Source organism: Pituophis catenifer, unplaced genomic scaffold (genome assembly GCF_029215685.1).
Source record: "Pituophis catenifer annectens isolate HBS135680 unplaced genomic scaffold, rPitCat1.0.hap2 SCAF_2, whole genome shotgun sequence".
Lineage (NCBI taxonomy): Eukaryota > Metazoa > Chordata > Lepidosauria > Squamata > Colubridae > Pituophis > Pituophis catenifer.
Window position 1 is genome coordinate 181771938 of NW_027256882.1, and position 18038 is coordinate 181789975.

Sequence of the window (18038 nt, forward strand, 5' to 3'; positions counted from 1 at the left end):
CATTCATACATTCCTGCACCACACTTACAAACCTAGGATAGACAGTTTCTTCCAGAAACATATACACATGTCTTCCCTCATACAGACAAGCAGGCATGCAGGTTTTAAAATAAATATAAACACTTACAGTTGAATCCAAGAAGCTGTTCCACCAAGTTCTTCTAAGCTCTTCTAGCAGAGAGAGGTAGTTGGGCAGAAGCTGCTGCCTTCTCCTTTTTGTGTGCTGATCTGCTGCTGAAGATAGGGCAGTGGGAGGATCCAGGAAATGGCATTTATTTATTTATTATTTATTTTTTTATTTAATTTTTATACCGCCCTTCTCCTGGGGGACTCAGGGCGGTGAACAGTTAACATAACATACATATAAAATGTGAATATAAGATGATTAAGCCAATTTGGCTCATCGGTTAAGAATTTTCAGCATAAAGATTTAGAACAATGAAGAGATTTATGCCAGCCCAGCTTGGTGAAAGAGAAAGGTCTTAAGTGCGTGACAGAAAGTACGAAGATCTGGGATCATTCGTATCCCTGGGGGTAACCTGTTCCAAAGGGTAGGTGCCCCCACAGAAAAGGCTCTTACTCTGGGAACCACCAGTCGACATTGTTTTAATGACGGCACCCTGAGGAGGCTATTTATTATAAAACATGATTTCCCTAGTAGAATCCCATAGTCATGTTTAAAGTTTAAGCTAACAATCGGAGTTTACAAGTTTTTATAGCCTTAGCTGAATGACAGCAGTTTTTCCAATGGTTTACAGCTTCAGTCTTGAACTATTGACCCTCCATTCCCTTCACTTATACAAGTGTCTCTAGTCCTGCAAAAAACATATTTACTTAATCCCTTATCAGTGAGAGGCTAGGTTACCCATGGGCGCTGCGTTCCCTGTAACAGCAGAACACAACACTATGGAAAGTATAAGTATTGCCGCTCCTAATTGTGCCATATAGTGAAGCACATGAAAAGCATGCTTCTTCACGGTCACTTAACGTGTTCGTTTTGCGGTTACGTGAGGCACTGCATGCATTGGTCTTTATTCTTACAGTAGAGAAGTAGAGAAGTCATTAATTATAACTTTTTGTGAATTGGGACATTTAAACTTGCTTTTTTTTTTCATTCCAATCTAAATTTAGTAGGAGTCGGAGTCGGTGCATTGCTTGCCGACTCCGACTCCAGGTACCCAAAATTTCCTCCGACTCCGACTTCACAGCACTGATAGAAGCAATAGCCAGCCGCACAAGAACAGTTTTCATCCGTGGGCTGTCAGACTCCTGAATGAGAAATAACATAACTATGTAGTACGATGGACTTGCAGGGCTGGCGCAACATGTTCACACTGGTGCAATAGGACTGGGTGTTTGTTAATATGGTTTATTGGGTTAGGGATTGTCTGTCTTCACTGTGAGCTGTATTGTGTTGGAAGGGGTGCACTGAGGGAGCTCCACCAATCTCATTGTACGTATGTTGTGCAGTGACAATAAAGTTATTATTAAGACATAAAATCAAACTATTTGTGACAGACCACCAAGTTATGATTAGACTGAGGGCACAGCCAAAGCTCACAAGAATTCTCAAAGGCTGAACAACAAAGAACAAAGACTTTCTTATCGAAGTGAAGCAATTTGAAGAGCTTTCCAAACACACAGATCAGAGTTATGACAATAGTTATGTGGGAGGATCAAGAGGGAAAACGAAGTCTAATTCTCCCACTCCAACCTCCTCCCCACCAAAAGGAAAGGCAGGATGCTCATTTTTTTCAGGCAGACATTCCATTTGAACTCTGAAAATCCGGAGGATCATTAGAAGGCAGCAAAGAGGGGGCGAAATAAAACTTTTTGCTATCGTTGCCCTTGCAACTTGTTTAATCGTCCTACCATAGGTAAGTCTGTTGCACTTTTCTTTTTTCTAACGGTGGTGCTCCCCTCTGCCAAAATACACACTCCAGCATCTGGACTGGACTACCTGCCACCTGGAGGAAAGTTTTGGGCCAACAGCCCCTTCCCCGTCGGACCGAGCGCGAGAGCCTTCCTCCAGCCGGAGAGGGGGTGCGAGCGAGCGGTCGCCCCGTGACGTCACTAGCGCGCGACCAACGGACGACAGAGCTTCGCGAGAGGAGGGTTCCCTGGTTACGAAGCAGGGATGAATGATTCGGAGCGCGGCCCAGCCCCAGGTGAGGAGGATGGTGGGGAGCCCGAGGAAGAAGGGGAAGAGGAGGAAGAAGAGGTCGCTGCTGGGGATGTGGATGCCGAGACTGCGCCGGGTGGGCGGAAGGTTCGTGGTGGGCGGAAAGCCCGGGGTAGGCCGCGCCTCACCGAGTCTGACCGGGTACGACGACGCCTCGAATCCCGCAAGAAATACGACGAGCGGCGAGTCTACCTGGGCGAGTCTCACGGCTCGTGGGTGGACCTGAGGCAGCGCAGTGGCTGGAGTGACGCCAAGCTGGCGGCTTATTTACTGGAACTGGAACGAGAAGAGCGGGCCGGGCGCCGCGGGTGAGAGTCGGCAGAAAGGGCTGAGGGAGGAGATGGCTAGACGGTTAATGCGAAGGCGGGGGGGGGAGCACTCAGTCGAATGAGCCCCGGAGGCCTCGTGGTCATACAAGGTGCGCCCCCCCCCCCGAGGGCCAAGTGCAAAGCAGGCAAGGGCCAAAGACATGAAAAAAACAGGCGCGAGGCCTTTTCCTGCACGTGGGGGGCTGATGGCGGCGTCTTGCCAGCAAAACTGCCTGACGTTTCGGAGGTCAGCGTAGGCACGATTTCCAGTTAGCTCTGCTCTCCCTGGGTACCATCAAAATCGGCTGCTCTGGGAAGAGGTCACTCTCTGGATTTCAAGGCGTTTGACAAAAGGAGGATGAGATGGTTAATTCTGCAAACAGACATCTTATGTCATCTTGTCATTTAGAAACGGGTAGTTGGAAACAGGTGGATACCTGGAAAACTAGAACCATTCTGTGTGTGTCCCCCCCCCAATTATCATCAGGCACTTATCTACCTCTACCTCTGACAGGGTAGATTCAGGGGGGAGGATGGAGGCAGGTCTTGAGAATATTATCTGGGAAGCGTTTGATTCTGTGACTCCCGAAGATGTGGACAGGATACTGAGTAGACTGAATGCTGCCACATGTATATTGGACCTGTGACCCTCCTGGTTGGTGCTGGCCTCTCTGAAGGTTACAGGAGGCTGGCTCCAGGGGATTATAAATGCTTCTTTGAGTGAGGGTGTTTTTCCCGCCGCCTTGAAAGAGGCGGTGGTGAGGCCTCTCCTCAAGAAGCCTTCCCTGGACCCGGCAGTATTGGCTAATTACCGTCCAGTCTCCAACCTTCACTTTGTTGTGAAGGTTGTTGAGAGAGTGGTAGCACGACAGCTCCCTCAGTACCTGGATGAATTGGCTTATCTGGATCCATTCCAGTCGGGCTTCAGGCCTGGGTACAGCATGGAAAAGACATTGGTCGCATTGGTTGGTGATCTCTGGAGGGCTTGGGACAGGAGTTGCCCCTCTGTCCTGGTCCAATTAGATCTCTCAGCGGCTTTTGATACCATCGACCATGGTATCATGCTGCACCGGCTGGAAGAGTTAGGGGTGGGAGGCACCGTGCTGCGGTGGTTCTCCTTCCTCTCCAACCGGTCACAGTCAGTGTTGGCAGGGGGGCAGGGGTCGACCCCGAGGCCCCTTGTATGTGGGGTGCCACAGGGGTCGGTCCTCTCGCCCCTTCTGTTCAACATTTATGTGAAGCTGCTGGGTGAGATCATCGGTGGTTTCGGGTGAAGTACCACCAGTACGCTGGTGACACCCAGCTGTACATCTCCACCCCAGACCATCCCAATGATGCCCTTGAAGTGTCCCGGTGCCTGGAGGCTGTACGGATCTGGATGGGGAGGAACAGACTCAGGCTCAACCCATCCAAGACCGAGTGGCTGTGGTTTCTGACATCCCGATATAGTCAGTTGGTGCCATCACTGACTATTGGGGGCAAGTCGTTGGCCCCCACAGAGAGGGCTTGCAACTTGGGGGTCCTCCTGGACTCACAGCTGTCTTTAGAAGAGCACTTGACGGCTGTGGCCAGGAGGGCCTGATTCGCCAGTTGCGTCCCTTTCTGGATCGGGACTCGTTAAATACGGTCACTCATGCCCTCATCACTTCCCGCCTGGACTACTGCAATGCTCTCTACATGGGGCTTCCCTTGAGGAGCACCTGGAGGCTCCAGCTAGTCCAGAATGTGGCCGCGCGGGTGGTTATGGGAGCGACGTGGCGCTCCTATGTGACTCCTGTCCTGCGCGAGCTGCACTGGCTCCCGGTGGTCTTTTGGGTGTGCTTCAAGGTTTTGGTTACCACCTTTAGAGCGCTCCATGGCTTAGGACCGGGGTATCTACGAGACCGCCTTCTGCCACCAGTAGCCTCTCACTGACCAGTACGCTCCCATAGAGAGGGCTTCCTCAGGGTGCCATCGGCCAAACAGTGTCGACTGGCGGCCCACAGGGGGAGAGCCTTCTCTTTGGGGGCACCCGCCATCTGGAACGAGCTCTCCCCGGAGATACGGAGGATCCCGGATCTGCGCGCTTTCTGCCATGCCATTAAAATACTTTATTCCAGCAGGCCAGCCTGGCCTAACCTCTCTTTTAAATTGTTTTTAAAAATTTTTAAATTTTAAATTTGTCTTATGAATTTGGGGTGTTTTAAATTTCGTTTTCCAGGCCAATTATTTAATTGTATTTTAATGGTTTTTTAACATTTGTATTATATGTATTTTATTTGGCTGTTCACTGCCCTGAGTCCTTCGGGAGTAGGGCGGTATACAAATTCAATAAATAATAATAAAATAATAATAGCAATAATAATAATAATAATAATAATAATAATGATGATGATGATGATGATGATGATGATGATGATGATGTGGCTGTTTTGGAATGTAATAATATAACTTGACTGTCACATTTGAGTATTGCATCCTCCATAACTATCCATCCTTACTATCTTTGTGCAACCAATAATTATTTATCAAATCTTTTAAAACATTTCCTAAAAATGATCAATCATATCCTTAGTTTAGTTTGCATTGCATTCTCTGGAAATGTAATATATAGGTCTAAAAACTCTATGTAATTTAGAGACCAATCCATATTACTATGCAAGGTGACCTGTAAATTATACCAGATCAAGTAATAGTGGATAACTGTTCTTGATAGACTCCTTGATTGCTCATTGGCAGTATTTGCTCTAACAGAGAAACTGAGAGCATGTTTGAATTCTGTTTTTAGTTGTTTGTTGCTCTGATAGAGGCTGTTAGAAAAGATAGTGCTGATTATTAGGGTATAAACTAGGTATCTTCAGAAGCATAATTTCCTTATTTCTTACCATTACTTTCCTCTCTGTGAATGACAGTCTTATTGAAATATTATCTTTAAAGAAGTTTTTCAAAGGCTTTTAGTACCTCCTTTGGCTGAGGCTTTCCTTTGGCAAACAAGTCCTGGTATTCACTTCTGGAGATCTACGTGCATACTATGATATGCTACCATCTTTACTTGCAGAAAACCATGGGAGCAGATCCCTTATGAGTCACAGCGAAAGAAAAGTAAGTGTGATCTATGCATTGATATGTCAATTTTATTCATGCTCTAAAAATACAACGAATTGCTGTCAGTTTTTAAATTAAAAAAAACATGAAAAAGCTGAATGCCATAAAGTATAAAGAAATCAAGAAGAAAGTCTGGAATGAATTTACAGTGATACAGAAATTGGCAGCAGTTCTTTATAAAGTAAATCTCAGTAAATTTGACTGAACATATATAATTGTTAGCATAAATTCCTGGTATAAGAATCTTCATTTACCTATGTAATGATTTCAGAAATATTTATTCAAATTTATTGTAGCTGCCTAATTCCGATGACCTCTAAATAATTTTCACTTGTCTCCTAATAGTTTAAAATTCTCCCATCTTTGGCCCAATCTGGTTTATTAGTTTTGTTGAATCTAATGTTCTCAGTGTTTAGTTTGCTTTATATTTGCATCTGAAAATCAGTTAAATTTTTTTCTTGGCTATAATCGCCTTTACACCTATCAAAAAGAATCAAGACATCAAAAGGCACATTATAACTTGTAACTTTTTTTATTGATTCTACTACATTTGATCACACTAAACTTAACATTGAAACTGCTCAGCATTCATTACAGATTTAATTTCCTATAACTGGCTCAAATATTTTTAAAATTAAAAAAGCCAAAATGTATATGCTGAAAAATTCTTCATATTTTCATAATATATCATTATTGACTTCCTGGAATGGCATTGCTTCATTTTTTAAAGTAATAATAGAAATTAAAATATAAATATAATAGCAATAGCACTTAGACTTATATACCGCTTCCCAGTGCTTTTACATCCCTCTCTAAGCGGTTTACAGAGTCAGCATATTGCCCCCAACAGTTTGGGTCTTCATTTTACCCACCTCAGAAGGATGGAAGGTTGAGTCAACCTTGAGCCGGGTGAGATTTGAAATGCCAAATTGCAGGCAGCAGTAGCTGCAGTAGTGCACTGCGCCACTGTGGCTCTTAATGCTTTGTAGTGCATCACATTTTCTGTTTAAAATCATTTATAGCTCTTGTATTGACAATAATTTAAATGTTAGGAACTTATTTAAGTTAGCTATTTGGTTTTTTAAAATTTGTTCTCTTAGTATTGACATGAGCATTAAAGCACTGGTTCTCAACTTTTGGGGCTTGGCAGCCTGGCTTGTGGGGGAGGGGAATTGGGCCATGTGAGTGGGGGTTGGCATGCATGTGCGCACTTACAGTTCAACTCGGGTGAGCGATGGGGCACTCACACATGCACACACAGCTCGACTCATGCACACTGACCCACTGCTCGTGTGAGTTGAGTTGCATGCACATGCGTCAGCCCCAGTGCTTGTGCGGCCTGGTTCCAAATAGGCCATGGCCCATTAATGGACCACGGCTCAGGTGTTGGAGACCCCTGTGTTAAAGATATTTCATTTTGTTATTTTTCAACATGTAATGACAATAATCCTTCAGTAATCAGAAAAGTCACATGTCATGTTCATGTAGAAATTTCAGTTTTTTAAAATACTGTATTAGAGTTGGCATTATGAGTAATGACTATTAAAAATGAAACAGGTTTAGTAACCTTTTAATGATATTTTTAAAAATGTATTTTTCTTCATCTGAAGTAGTTCCTAAAATAGAACTGAAATTATTGAATTATTAAATGCTTTTTGTTTACTTCAAATTATAAATTCTCAGCTATACCAGGAATATACTATATATATCCGTGATGGCGAACCTATGGCACGTGTGCTGGAAGTGGCACGCAGAGCCATCTCTCTGGGCACACGAACTGTTGTCTGTTGCTCTTCCAGCCAGCTGGTCTTCACATGCGCGGGAGCGCCAGAAATCAGAAGAGCAGCCGCTTGGTGCACATGTGTGCGCTGGGCAGCTGCTGTTCTGGTTTCTGGCAAGCACATGCACACCGGCCACCTGGGCTTCTGGTTTCTGGCGCGCATGTGCACTCGAAGACCAGCTGGCCGGTGTGCATGCGTGTGCCAGAAACCAGAAGATCATCTTCCTGGCGTGCGTATGCATACCCGTCGGCTACTCTTCTGGTTTCTGGAATGCACATGGGAGTGCACTCCCGTTTTGGCACTTGGTGCCAAAAAGGTTCGCCAACACCGATATATATGATTGTACTCTTATAAAATCCTCAAATAAATCCCATTGAACTAAATTGTTGTCATAAGCACTACAACCAGCATTTTTATTCATTCATTTACAAAGGTTTTGGTTTCTGTTGTAAGACATTTCCAAAGCTTGTGAGTTAACTAGATGTGGAAGAGATAGATACTGATCTCCGTATAATTTTCAGGGCTGAACATAGCCAAATAGGTCAGTTTATTGCCTAAGCTAAAGCAATTGTTTGTAAGACTTAACTGATGTCCAAATTAGACAGAATGGATAAAGGACTGAATTTTCTGAAAGGAGAAGAAATACATCGTCAAGCAACCTAAATATCAACACTATTCTTACAAAAGCTGCAGCCTGTACAATACTTCTCTCTCATAAAGCATAATGTACAAACTGTCTCAGGAAGTAGTTAAGTACTGTAAATATTCAGCATAGTGACTAGAAATATGTAGTTAATATCATGTGATGCTAAGGCATTCTATGACTTTGTACTACTAAAGGAAAGTGTGGAATATAACTTCATTTATGTATTCCTTCTGATGAAATGCAAAATGCTACTCTTTATTGTCATTAATCATAAAGAACATTATGAACAATGATAATACACTGAGGTATACCATATTTATTTTAACAGTTTTCCTGCCTAAAATGGACCTATTTTCTTTTTTTCTATTTGGCTGAAATTCATTTGGTTAGTTGTTTTCCTAAATGTAGAAATAACATAAAATTACATCATATATAAAAACAGATGGATTTCATTGTTAGCTTTCAGAGAGAGCATACCATCTGTTCCAAGTTTCTCAAACACTTTTTTTGTTGTTGCTTTATCTTATTTTTTTGCTTCCCATCCTTACCATGTCCCAAGGAAGAAGGCGAAATGTGAACTGCCTGAAGAACACAGTCATCTGGTATGAAGATCACAAGAATCGCTGCCCTTATGAGCCTCATCTCTCCGAGCTGGATCCCAACTTTGGGATGTACACCACAGCTGTTTGGCAATGTGAAGCAGGGCACCGCTATTTCCAGGACTTACACTCACCACTTAAACCACTCAGTGATTCTGAAAATGAATGTGACAGTGGTAAGTAAGTGTACAGAGTGTCTTGGATGTTAAAACTCCAACCTGCCTTTTTTTTTTTTTTTTTGCAGTTAACATGTAGCAAATATTTCTATGTAGCTTTTGCAAATCATATAGCTAGCTGCTTTCTGAGTTATTCTTTAGTGCAGCTGAGCTTGGAAATCAGTGACACAAGATGAGATAACTTTGGAAATGCATAGTTTAAGTTAGGGCAATGAAGTTGGAGATGGCCCAACACAACATTAATTAAAAGAAATTCATTTCTGAAATAAATAACATCATGGATAGTCGAGAATTCCTAAAGATTATTAGCATATGTATAGTTTTCAGTTATTTTCCTTTCAGGTTGAATATTGTAAGGTAAGATATTGTGTTTAAATGTTTATATTAAAATGTCTGTGTAATATTACACCATTTTAACCAGTGTTTTTTCATAATTTTCTCTAGGCCTGTCATTTCTCGTAGTTTGTGACAATATGTTCTTTTAAAAAAAATTTAAATTATTTTTAAAATGCCACATTAGAACATTTCCTAGTGCCAACCAGAAAAAAGTTTATGTTCCAGATTTGATATTTACAATCACTGATTGTAGCACACTGTTTTTCCAACGTATTCTTGGCTAAGATTTGCCTGTCTGATTTCAAGTACTACAGAATTAGACTCCAGAATACCATTCAGAAAATACTGTTTTTCATATTCATTTATATAGAGGTTGAGGAAGTACAATAGAGAACAATAAATAACTAATCTCTTCTCATTAAAATCAGTTTTGGATATGCTTATTCTCTGCACAGAGAGTAATGGTGGAAGACACAGAAGGCAAGAATATGCACTTTCGGTCTTATTAAGTGATCTAAAATTCTTAATGAGTGTGAAGAGAAGGCCTTTTTAAATTGAGGCAAATAGGGCATTTGTTCAGCAGGTGTTTAGATATCCTAATTTATCTATTCCGAATAGTGTAGAATCCTGGATACAGCTATAGATAGTAAGCAAGTGAAGTATCCGGCTGTAAGGTTTGTCTGTCTGGGTTCCCAAGAAATTATCTGATAATTTTCTTATCCTTGTTGAAATTTGTAGTTGCCAATGGTACTGGAGCTGGAAGCTCTGAGTCTTCAGAAGAAAGCTCTAGCTCTGAGACAGAGGAACAGCTGGAGAATCAGAAAGACAAACCCCAGGTTCAACAATCCTCAGCAAATGCAGAAGGAGAAAATACCAGTGGCCTCATCACACAGGATGGCATCCATATTCCATTTGAGAATTTACAAGCAGAACAGGGTACTAGCATGTGCCACAATCCATCCCTCAATGGACCAGAGACGACGGAAACTGTGGTATGCATGCCAGTGCCCATGCAGATGGGTTCAGGTCATGAAACCCTGTTTGAGAACGTTTCCCAAGAGACACTTGGAGAAGTAGTAGCCAGCTGCCCTGTGCAAGGTATGATGCAAGGTTCACAGGTGATCATCATTGCTGGACCTGGCTATGATTCTCTCACAGCAGAAGGAATCCAACTGAATGTCACCAACACAGGAGAAGAGGAGCTGCCTTGTGCTATGATAGAGGGTATAGCACCTTATACTCAGGCAGAGCCTGAGAATGGACAACATAGCAAGGAAAACATGGAATGCATCAAAACAAAAAAAGGTAGTTTCTACCATCCATCTTGGCTGCCTGTTCTCAAATGACCAGGTGCCTAGCTTTAAAATGTGTAGGTTTAATGCACTGTTGTAAGTATAAGTGTGGCATTTTTGCTATAGAGGAGGGGTCCTCAACCTGTGGGCTGTGGCCCACTAGCTTGCTGTGGGCTAATTGCCACTGGGGTTTGTGCAAGCGCACAAAGCCCCACTTGCGCAAGCCTCATCACAGGCTCTCGCAGCCACACTTGCGAAAACATGGGTGCAATGCACACACATATGCACTTACCTCTCCCACAAAATCACCCCCTCTTTCCCCCCTCTCCCCTGCTCTGGGCCAACCCAGAAAAGTTGGGGCACTCTGCTATAGAGGAAGGAGTGCAGGGGCCTCCAGCTCTGTGCTTTAGAATTCAGAAGGAATGGGAGGAATCCCAGTCTACATATTGTTGCATGCAAATTTATGTCTATTCTTTTCTATAAGCATTCTTCCAGCTGTCAGTGCAACATCCTGTGAAGAAGTGACATTCCTCTGTGGGAATAAGACAGATTTGTTACTTTTTCACTCATCTTGCAATAACTAATTTTGTGATTATTTTTGTGTTTCATGCCAAAACAGTTGAACTACAAATATATCAGCAATTGCTTATAAAGTCCATAATAAGAGAAAATCAAGAATTGAATGGTTTGCCTCTATTTAATATTGTTGCAAGAAGGATAGTGTTAATTTTAAAATAAAGTAGATTATTTGATATTTTCATATTTGGGACATGAAAATGTATATTTTGAGCGTGTGTACATATTTTTATGTTAATTTTTAAATGATTTTTCATTTTTTGGTACCACCTGTTAGTTTTATGTTCAAATCTGGCTTTATGTGAAACTCATGTAAAGAAATGGTACAAACTTCTTTTTGGAGTGGTGTATGTTTGACATTGCCTTCTGTTTCTTTCCATGGAGGTTCTCCGGTTTATCTTCAATAAGCTGCTTATTTAATTTGCCATTTCTCCCTCAATCACTTGCACAATATTTTAGGAGAGAACACAATTCAGAAGTGATTGCTTTTTGGCTAATATCCCTATATAACGTGAGGCAGAGGTCAGCATTTAGAACTACAATTTTGCTTTCTGATTGATGACAGAAAATAAGGCATTTTTTAAACTCAAAAAAGAAGAGCATCATCCTCCAACAGAAACAGAAGCATCCTGTAACTCAAAACCAGCCCATGAGAACGGGGGGCAGGAACCAGAGGCTGAACCTGAGGAGGAGACTGATGGAAACAACATGTCATCCATTATTTATGAGATTCCAAAGGAGCCTGAAAAGTGAGTGAGCAGCAGCAGATTTCTACATTTGGGGAAGCAACTGGGTGCTACTTCTTGGAACAATAAGAAATGTTTATTATGTGTTTCATAGAGTATTGTGAATATAGTTTGTCCAATTTTTGAAGATTCTGGTTACTTTTCCACAATTGCTGCCAAGTGAGTTACCATTGCTTAAATGGTAAATATTGGTAGCCCTGAACATATTTCGCTGATCAGTTGCACCTGTAAAAGGGACCAAGGGGAAATACAGAAAATTATACATCCATTCAGATTAATATTTATGACAGGCATATTGTAATACTAATTATGCAAAAATAAATAGGCCTATGGAGAGCAAACATTGCTGAAGAAGAATCAGCATGGTTTGGCAAATCTAGATTTTCTATCGACATCCCCCCCGGAGGCTGGTCAGTGTAAGAAAAAATACTGGAATAGTTGGGTCTTAGCCTGGGTCCAGCATGGTGTTTGTGACAATCTAAACCAGAGAAATGCAGATTAATTTTTGTTGGAACAAAGTTCAGTAAATGGTAGGTTCGTTTACAAAACATTTGGCAGAATTTAGTGCTAATTCCTGGAAATCTATCTTAGACTTTCAGAAAGGAATGTCTCAAATTTTATTTTTTTTCAGGCTTCTCTCCAGCCCTGAAACTGGTATTCATAAAATTCTCTACAATCTCTGTTTATTGTGATGCAGTGGTGAATCTCTTTTTACACTTTGTTTTTTTTTTCATAGAGCACAATACTACAATATAATTGTTTTGTGACATTGAAGTAGATTTATGGACAATGTATAGCAGTTTTCCTTTGAATAATTTTTATTCTTCTCTTAGGAGGCGGCGGAGCAAAAGAGGTCGTGTCATAGATGCAGATGGTATGTTGGAGATGTTCCACTGTCCTTATGAAGGATGCACCCAAGTCTATGTAGCACTTAGTAGCTTCCAGGTATAGTTCCTTTGACCTGTTAGATTAATTAAATTTATGGTGGTAGAGCAAAAGAGCTTCTGACCTTAATTTGGCTACTAAATTATATTCTATGCTGAGGACTCAGACAAAATGTCAGAAGTAATAGAGCTGCTATTTTTGTAGTGGATCTAATAACCATTGATATGTTCAAGCAGAATTTAGACAGCCTTCTCTAGGGAAGCTTTACTTTGGATTCCTGCATGAAACATTTGGTTAGACTTCAGGGCCTAAATGCCCTAATTAAACCCTAATAATTTTTAATGCAACCAATGGCATATTACACATCATTTGGTCCATGTTTGACTTATAAAGACAAATATATTGAAGGACAGGTAGTAATTTAATTACTATAGATTTGTGTGTTTGTGAAGAAGTAAAACTTTCCAATTTGTACACTAGAGCAAGGGTTCCCAACCCATGGTCTGTGGACCGGCATTGGGCCACGGCATGCCAGAAACTGGTCTGTGCAAACAAGTGAAGCCCCATTTGTGGGATTCAGGCAGTGTGCGAAACTTTGGCCCTTCCGGTCCACAGAAAAACCTCTCTCCACAGAATCGGTTCCTGGTACCCAAAAGATTGGGGGCCACTGCTCTAGAGGAACAATGTTCTTCTCATTTTTTTCTGTCCTCAGAATCATGTTAATCTTGTTCATCGGAAAGGAAAAACGAAGGTGTGCTCACACCCAGGTTGTGGCAAAAAGTTTTACCTATCTAATCATCTCCGAAGACACATGATAATCCATTCAGGTATATTGTCACCTCTAAGTTTTGCTATTTATGATATGTCTTCATCACTTCGGAGGTACGGTGTTTCCTCGAAAACAAGACCTAACCTGATTTTAAGTGTGCCTAATATAAGCCCTGCCCAAAAAATAAGTCCTAGTGAAGATTGTCATCAGTGGGTGGAGGGGGCAGCACCGGAGGCTGTGAGGGCGCGGGGGCCGACAGTGTCCAGCAGCTTGCACAGCGCAGGTGAGTTGCGTACCTATTCAAGCAGCAGGCAGAGGCGGATGGAAGGCAGGCAATCCGGACAGACTGTGGGAAAGCTGAGAGTCAGTGGGCCAGAGTAGACTGGCAGCCACGGGAAGATGGGGGGGTGGGGGGAAGGCAGGCAATCTCGACACTCCCTGCAGGCCGCAGGCAAGCCAATAGACACGAAGATGAGCCACCTGCGGCTGGTTGTCCACTTTGTCCCACCGTCTCTCGGTTTGCCTGCAGCCTGTGTGGCGCAGCCGGATTGCATGCCTTACCCCCATGCCTCTACCTCCGTCTGCTGCCAGTGCCATTGCATGAAGATGAGCCTCCTGCAGCCGCCCGGCCGCTCTGGCCCACTGACTGTCAGGTTTCCTGTGGCCCATGCAGTGCGTCTGGATTTAAATGCCTCTCCCCCCCCCCCTCCCCCCACTCCAGGCTGCTGCTTGGACACGTAATTAACTCACCGGTGCTATGCAGGCTGCGCAGCCCCAGAGTGCGCCGACCAAGGGAGCCAGCGGGGTGCAGCTGCGCCGGTCAATGTTGGCCCCCGCGTGCGAGCTGCCTTTGTGCGTGCCAAGGGTGGGGTGCCCAGCCAGGCTGATAACTCTGAAATCATGTTTCCCTGAAAATAAGCCCTATTCTTATTTTGGAGCCCCCCAAAAATATAAGACCGAGTCTTATTGTCGGGGAAACATGGTATTTTAGTATATGGTGGTTCTGATGGAATTGTTAACCTTGCATATCAATGCATACCAACTGTTTTGAATAGAGAGGTCCAAAAACGATATCATTTTCTTACAGTGGAAAAGGAAAGTTGCTCCTCCTATTTACTTCAGTAGGCAAGAGTAAAAGATGTGCAACAATCTCTAGAGGGGTTTCTCCCTTCCAGTCAAGTCACTGAGAAATCTGTGGCTTTCTAGTCTAAGTAAAGATTGTTCCTTTTTTACTGTTTTTTCTTCAAGGTGGAGGAACATGGTGACAAGCGCTGCAATTAAAGATTTTGCAAGATGCCCATTTTCTCTCAGTTTTCATTGGGCACTTGAATAATAGTTGGCCAAGATAGTACATTTTCTGTGGCAGTCGGCATAATGGTCCTAATTTCCATTTTTTCATGCTTCATATTTTCTATCTCTCATAATTTTATCTTGGTGTTTTCACTGATTAAAGACCCATTAGCTTTTCCCAGAACTGATTGGAAATGCTTTTAATTTTTCCCACAAGGGAAATTATTAATGGCATTGCTAGGTCCACTAAAAAGGATCTTTTTGAGGGGTCAGCAACTGGGCTGCATTTATGGCCATTTGTGGTGTTCTGTGGAATGTGACTGTATTTTATGCCTTTTTGTGGAAAACTAGCATATATTTCCATTATTATTTTTTATTATTATTTCGGGGTTCAAAAAAATATAAGACAGAGTCTTATTTTCAGGAAAACATGGTATTTGCTAAAAAATGGAAAGGCATAACACTACCCACAATGAAGGAATGGTTGGTGAAGATGATAAAATTTTCTGAGATGGTTAAATTAATTTCTCTGACTTGAGAAAAAACTATCTACATTTATGGTTGACTGGAAATCCTTCATAGATTTTTTGCACAAAACAAAGTGCATTTATGATTAGTGGTTTTGCAATTAGAAAAAAATCCTGGATAATAGAAAAGAGTGAGATTTTTTTATAATCATAGTATTGTAATAATTTCATTGACTCTGGATGGGTTGGTAGTCCTGGGGCTGGTGCCGATTTTGGGGATTGTGCTAGCCTCGTGGCTCCAGCTTGAGCAGGTGGTAGCCATGGCTAGAGGGGCCTTTGCACAGATTCATCTGGTATGCTGATTGCAGCCTTTCCTGGACTGGGAGACCTTCCTTATTGTCATTCATGCCTTGGTCACTGTTTAGATTACTGCAGTGTGGATTATATAAGGCTGCTTTTGAAGACCACCTGGAAGCTATAACTATTCCAGAATGAGGTGTTATACTCCGTGAAGGGTGCCCCTAGGTTTGCCCTAGAGTTCTGGGTGCAATTCAAGGTGCTGATTAACTTCTTTAAAAGCCTCTCTGGCACAGGTCCAGGTAATCTTTATTACTGATATTGTTTTAAACCTTGATTGGGAGCCACTCAGAATTTGGAATAAACGTGGGCACTTACATAAATGTTTTAGATAAATAAATAAATCATAGTAACAGATTATTCTTTCTATTTGCTCTTTTACTTTTTACTTTTGTGCTTTTACTCTATTAATTTGTGTTTTTATTCTCTATGAAACTTTTAATTAAAAGTTTATTAAAATCTAGTTTTCTTTGAATATTGAATTTGAGGACCAATGGGATTGGCATTCTCTTTTTATTATTTCCTTCCTCTAAGTTTAAAGCAATATTATATTCCTTTAAGTGGTGCATGGTGTCTTAAGGTTTAATTTGATTAAATTAATGGCAGGGCCCATTCAAGCAAGTTATTTCAGGAGATGTCTCTTCTTTGGGACAGAGAATGTCCCTATGTTAGCTATTGATGGGTTTTCCTGTTCCTTTTTTTATTCCTATATCTTCCCAGGGGTCCGGGAATTTACCTGTGAGACTTGTGGAAAATCCTTCAAGCGGAAGAATCATCTGGAGGTCCATCGTCGAACACATACTGGAGAGACCCCTCTCCAGTGAGTGACCTGGGGCGTGACAAGAAAGTCTGGGCTGAGCCACCCTCCAGCATGAGAGCAACTGGGCGAGGTCTTTGGAGCCTGCTTGCTTTGCCTTTTTTGTGCAAGTTGGCCAGGGCTCAGTCTGGCTGATCATATCTAACCATTTTTTAAAATGGAAACTCTGAATGAGCTACTTAGTAATCATTGTTAGTATATTTGATATACTTGAGACTAAAGAACTGAACTAATTGTTTTTGTAATTATGCAATTTTTAACTACAATTATACTGAGAAAAGCTACTTTCAGTACGACAGGAAAAATGTGTAAATTGAAATACATACTCTGCCCGATTATGGTAGCAGATACTGAATAGACAGCAACAGCTGTTGGTAGTTGTTGGGGCTGGGGATGCTTTCCTGGGTTTTAGTCTGGAGTATAATGGAATGACGACTTTCTCTCCACAGGTGTGAGATTTGTGGCTATCAGTGTCGTCAGAGGTCTTCTCTCAACTGGCATATGAAGAAGCATACTTCAGAAGTCCAATATAACTTTACTTGCGAGAACTGTGGCAAACGTTTTGAGAAGCTGGACAGTGTCAAGTTCCACAAACTAAAGAGCCACCCAGACCATAAGACTGCCTGACCCTGATCCTGAATCACTTTAATTATTGTTGCTCCAAATACCTAAACCAGTTGAGGGCATGTCTTACATAGTCACAACTGAAGACATAGTGTGTGCTACCCCCAGCACAAGGGTCTATTAGGTTAGGATGAAGACTTTTAAGACCAGATGATGAATGACAAAAACTTCTGATATGCAAGTGTGCTCGGTGTTCTGACAGCATAAAGTTAAAACATCTAACTCGAGATTATGGTGCTAAATTGTCCTGTTTCTCAAGGGGAAAAGAACAGCGAAGCAACAGCCAAGAATAATCTTAATTAAAGTATCAGTACTATGTTATCCACTGGCAGCACCGTCTACATTTTAACCACCTGATACTTGATCTGAAGGAGGAGTACAGTATGAAAGGTCTAGTTGCATATCATTTAACTATGGAGAGACTACTTCCAATGTATAGCTGCAGGTCTAGTTCAAGTGAATGTTGTATATCTATTGACAACTGAAAGAAAATTATTGGCTGATATGCATTAATTCAATTTCCTTGAAATAGTTGGTTGAACATAGTCATATATTGGTCTAAGCATGGTTCTGTTTCAGGAACTATTTTCCCTTCAACATTCAGGGCTATTGCATTTGAAGACAATCTAGAGTTGGCATTTGTACCTGTTTTCTTGAAATATTGGTGTTATATAAAGCACAGATTCTGATACTGGGTAGACTTGGATTCCAGCTCTAAGTTGCTTTATTATTCCGGTTATCTGTGGCCATCCTCTATAGTTTGCTATATTCATAGCCTTGTTTGCAAATAAGGAATTTCTAAAATTTAATGCCATCAGTGTATTTTTTATTATACTATTAAGAAACACTGCTTTTGACTTTAAAATGCTATTTAATCCTTAGGACTAAGTTAAAAATATTAAATGTGAAAATTGACAGATTTTTTTTCTATAGCTGAAATTGACATGGCTCTGTGAGAGCACTCATAATTGGGTGTATGCCATTTCTTCACCACGACCACCCCCCAAAAAACTCCTCTTTTTGAAGAACCTGTTTATATGGAATTGTCAGCAGACAAAATAGCTTAGTTGGGTCAAATTTTGTGGGGTTTGTCATTCTGGGAT

General features: G+C 41.8%; 1 protein-coding gene across 1 annotated transcript; it reads left to right on the forward strand.

Annotated features, from left to right (window-relative positions):
* The first annotated feature begins 2137 nt into the window (after positions 1-2137).
* On the forward strand, positions 2138-17805 carry ZNF653 (zinc finger protein 653). Its single transcript, XM_070935259.1, has 9 exons — positions 2138-2490; positions 5528-5571; positions 8561-8776; positions 9851-10417; positions 11546-11729; positions 12560-12671; positions 13324-13438; positions 16215-16314; positions 16761-17805. Exons 1-9 carry the CDS (start codon positions 2138-2140, stop codon positions 16936-16938), a joined length of 1869 nt encoding a protein of 622 aa, XP_070791360.1. The 3' UTR covers positions 16939-17805.
* The last annotated feature ends 233 nt before the right edge of the window (positions 17806-18038 follow it).

Bases quoted from the DNA above. Each gene is read 5' to 3' on its own strand.
- ZNF653 (XM_070935259.1), top strand. From the start codon at position 2,138: ATGAATGATTCGGAGCGCGGCCCAGCCCCAGGTGAGGAGGATGGTGGG. The intron at 10,418-11,545 runs GTAGTTTCTACC...GATTGATGACAG, and splicing joins ATGCATCAAAACAAAAAAAG to AAAATAAGGCATTTTTTAAA. The intron at 12,672-13,323 runs GTATAGTTCCTT...TTCTGTCCTCAG, and splicing joins TAGCACTTAGTAGCTTCCAG to AATCATGTTAATCTTGTTCA.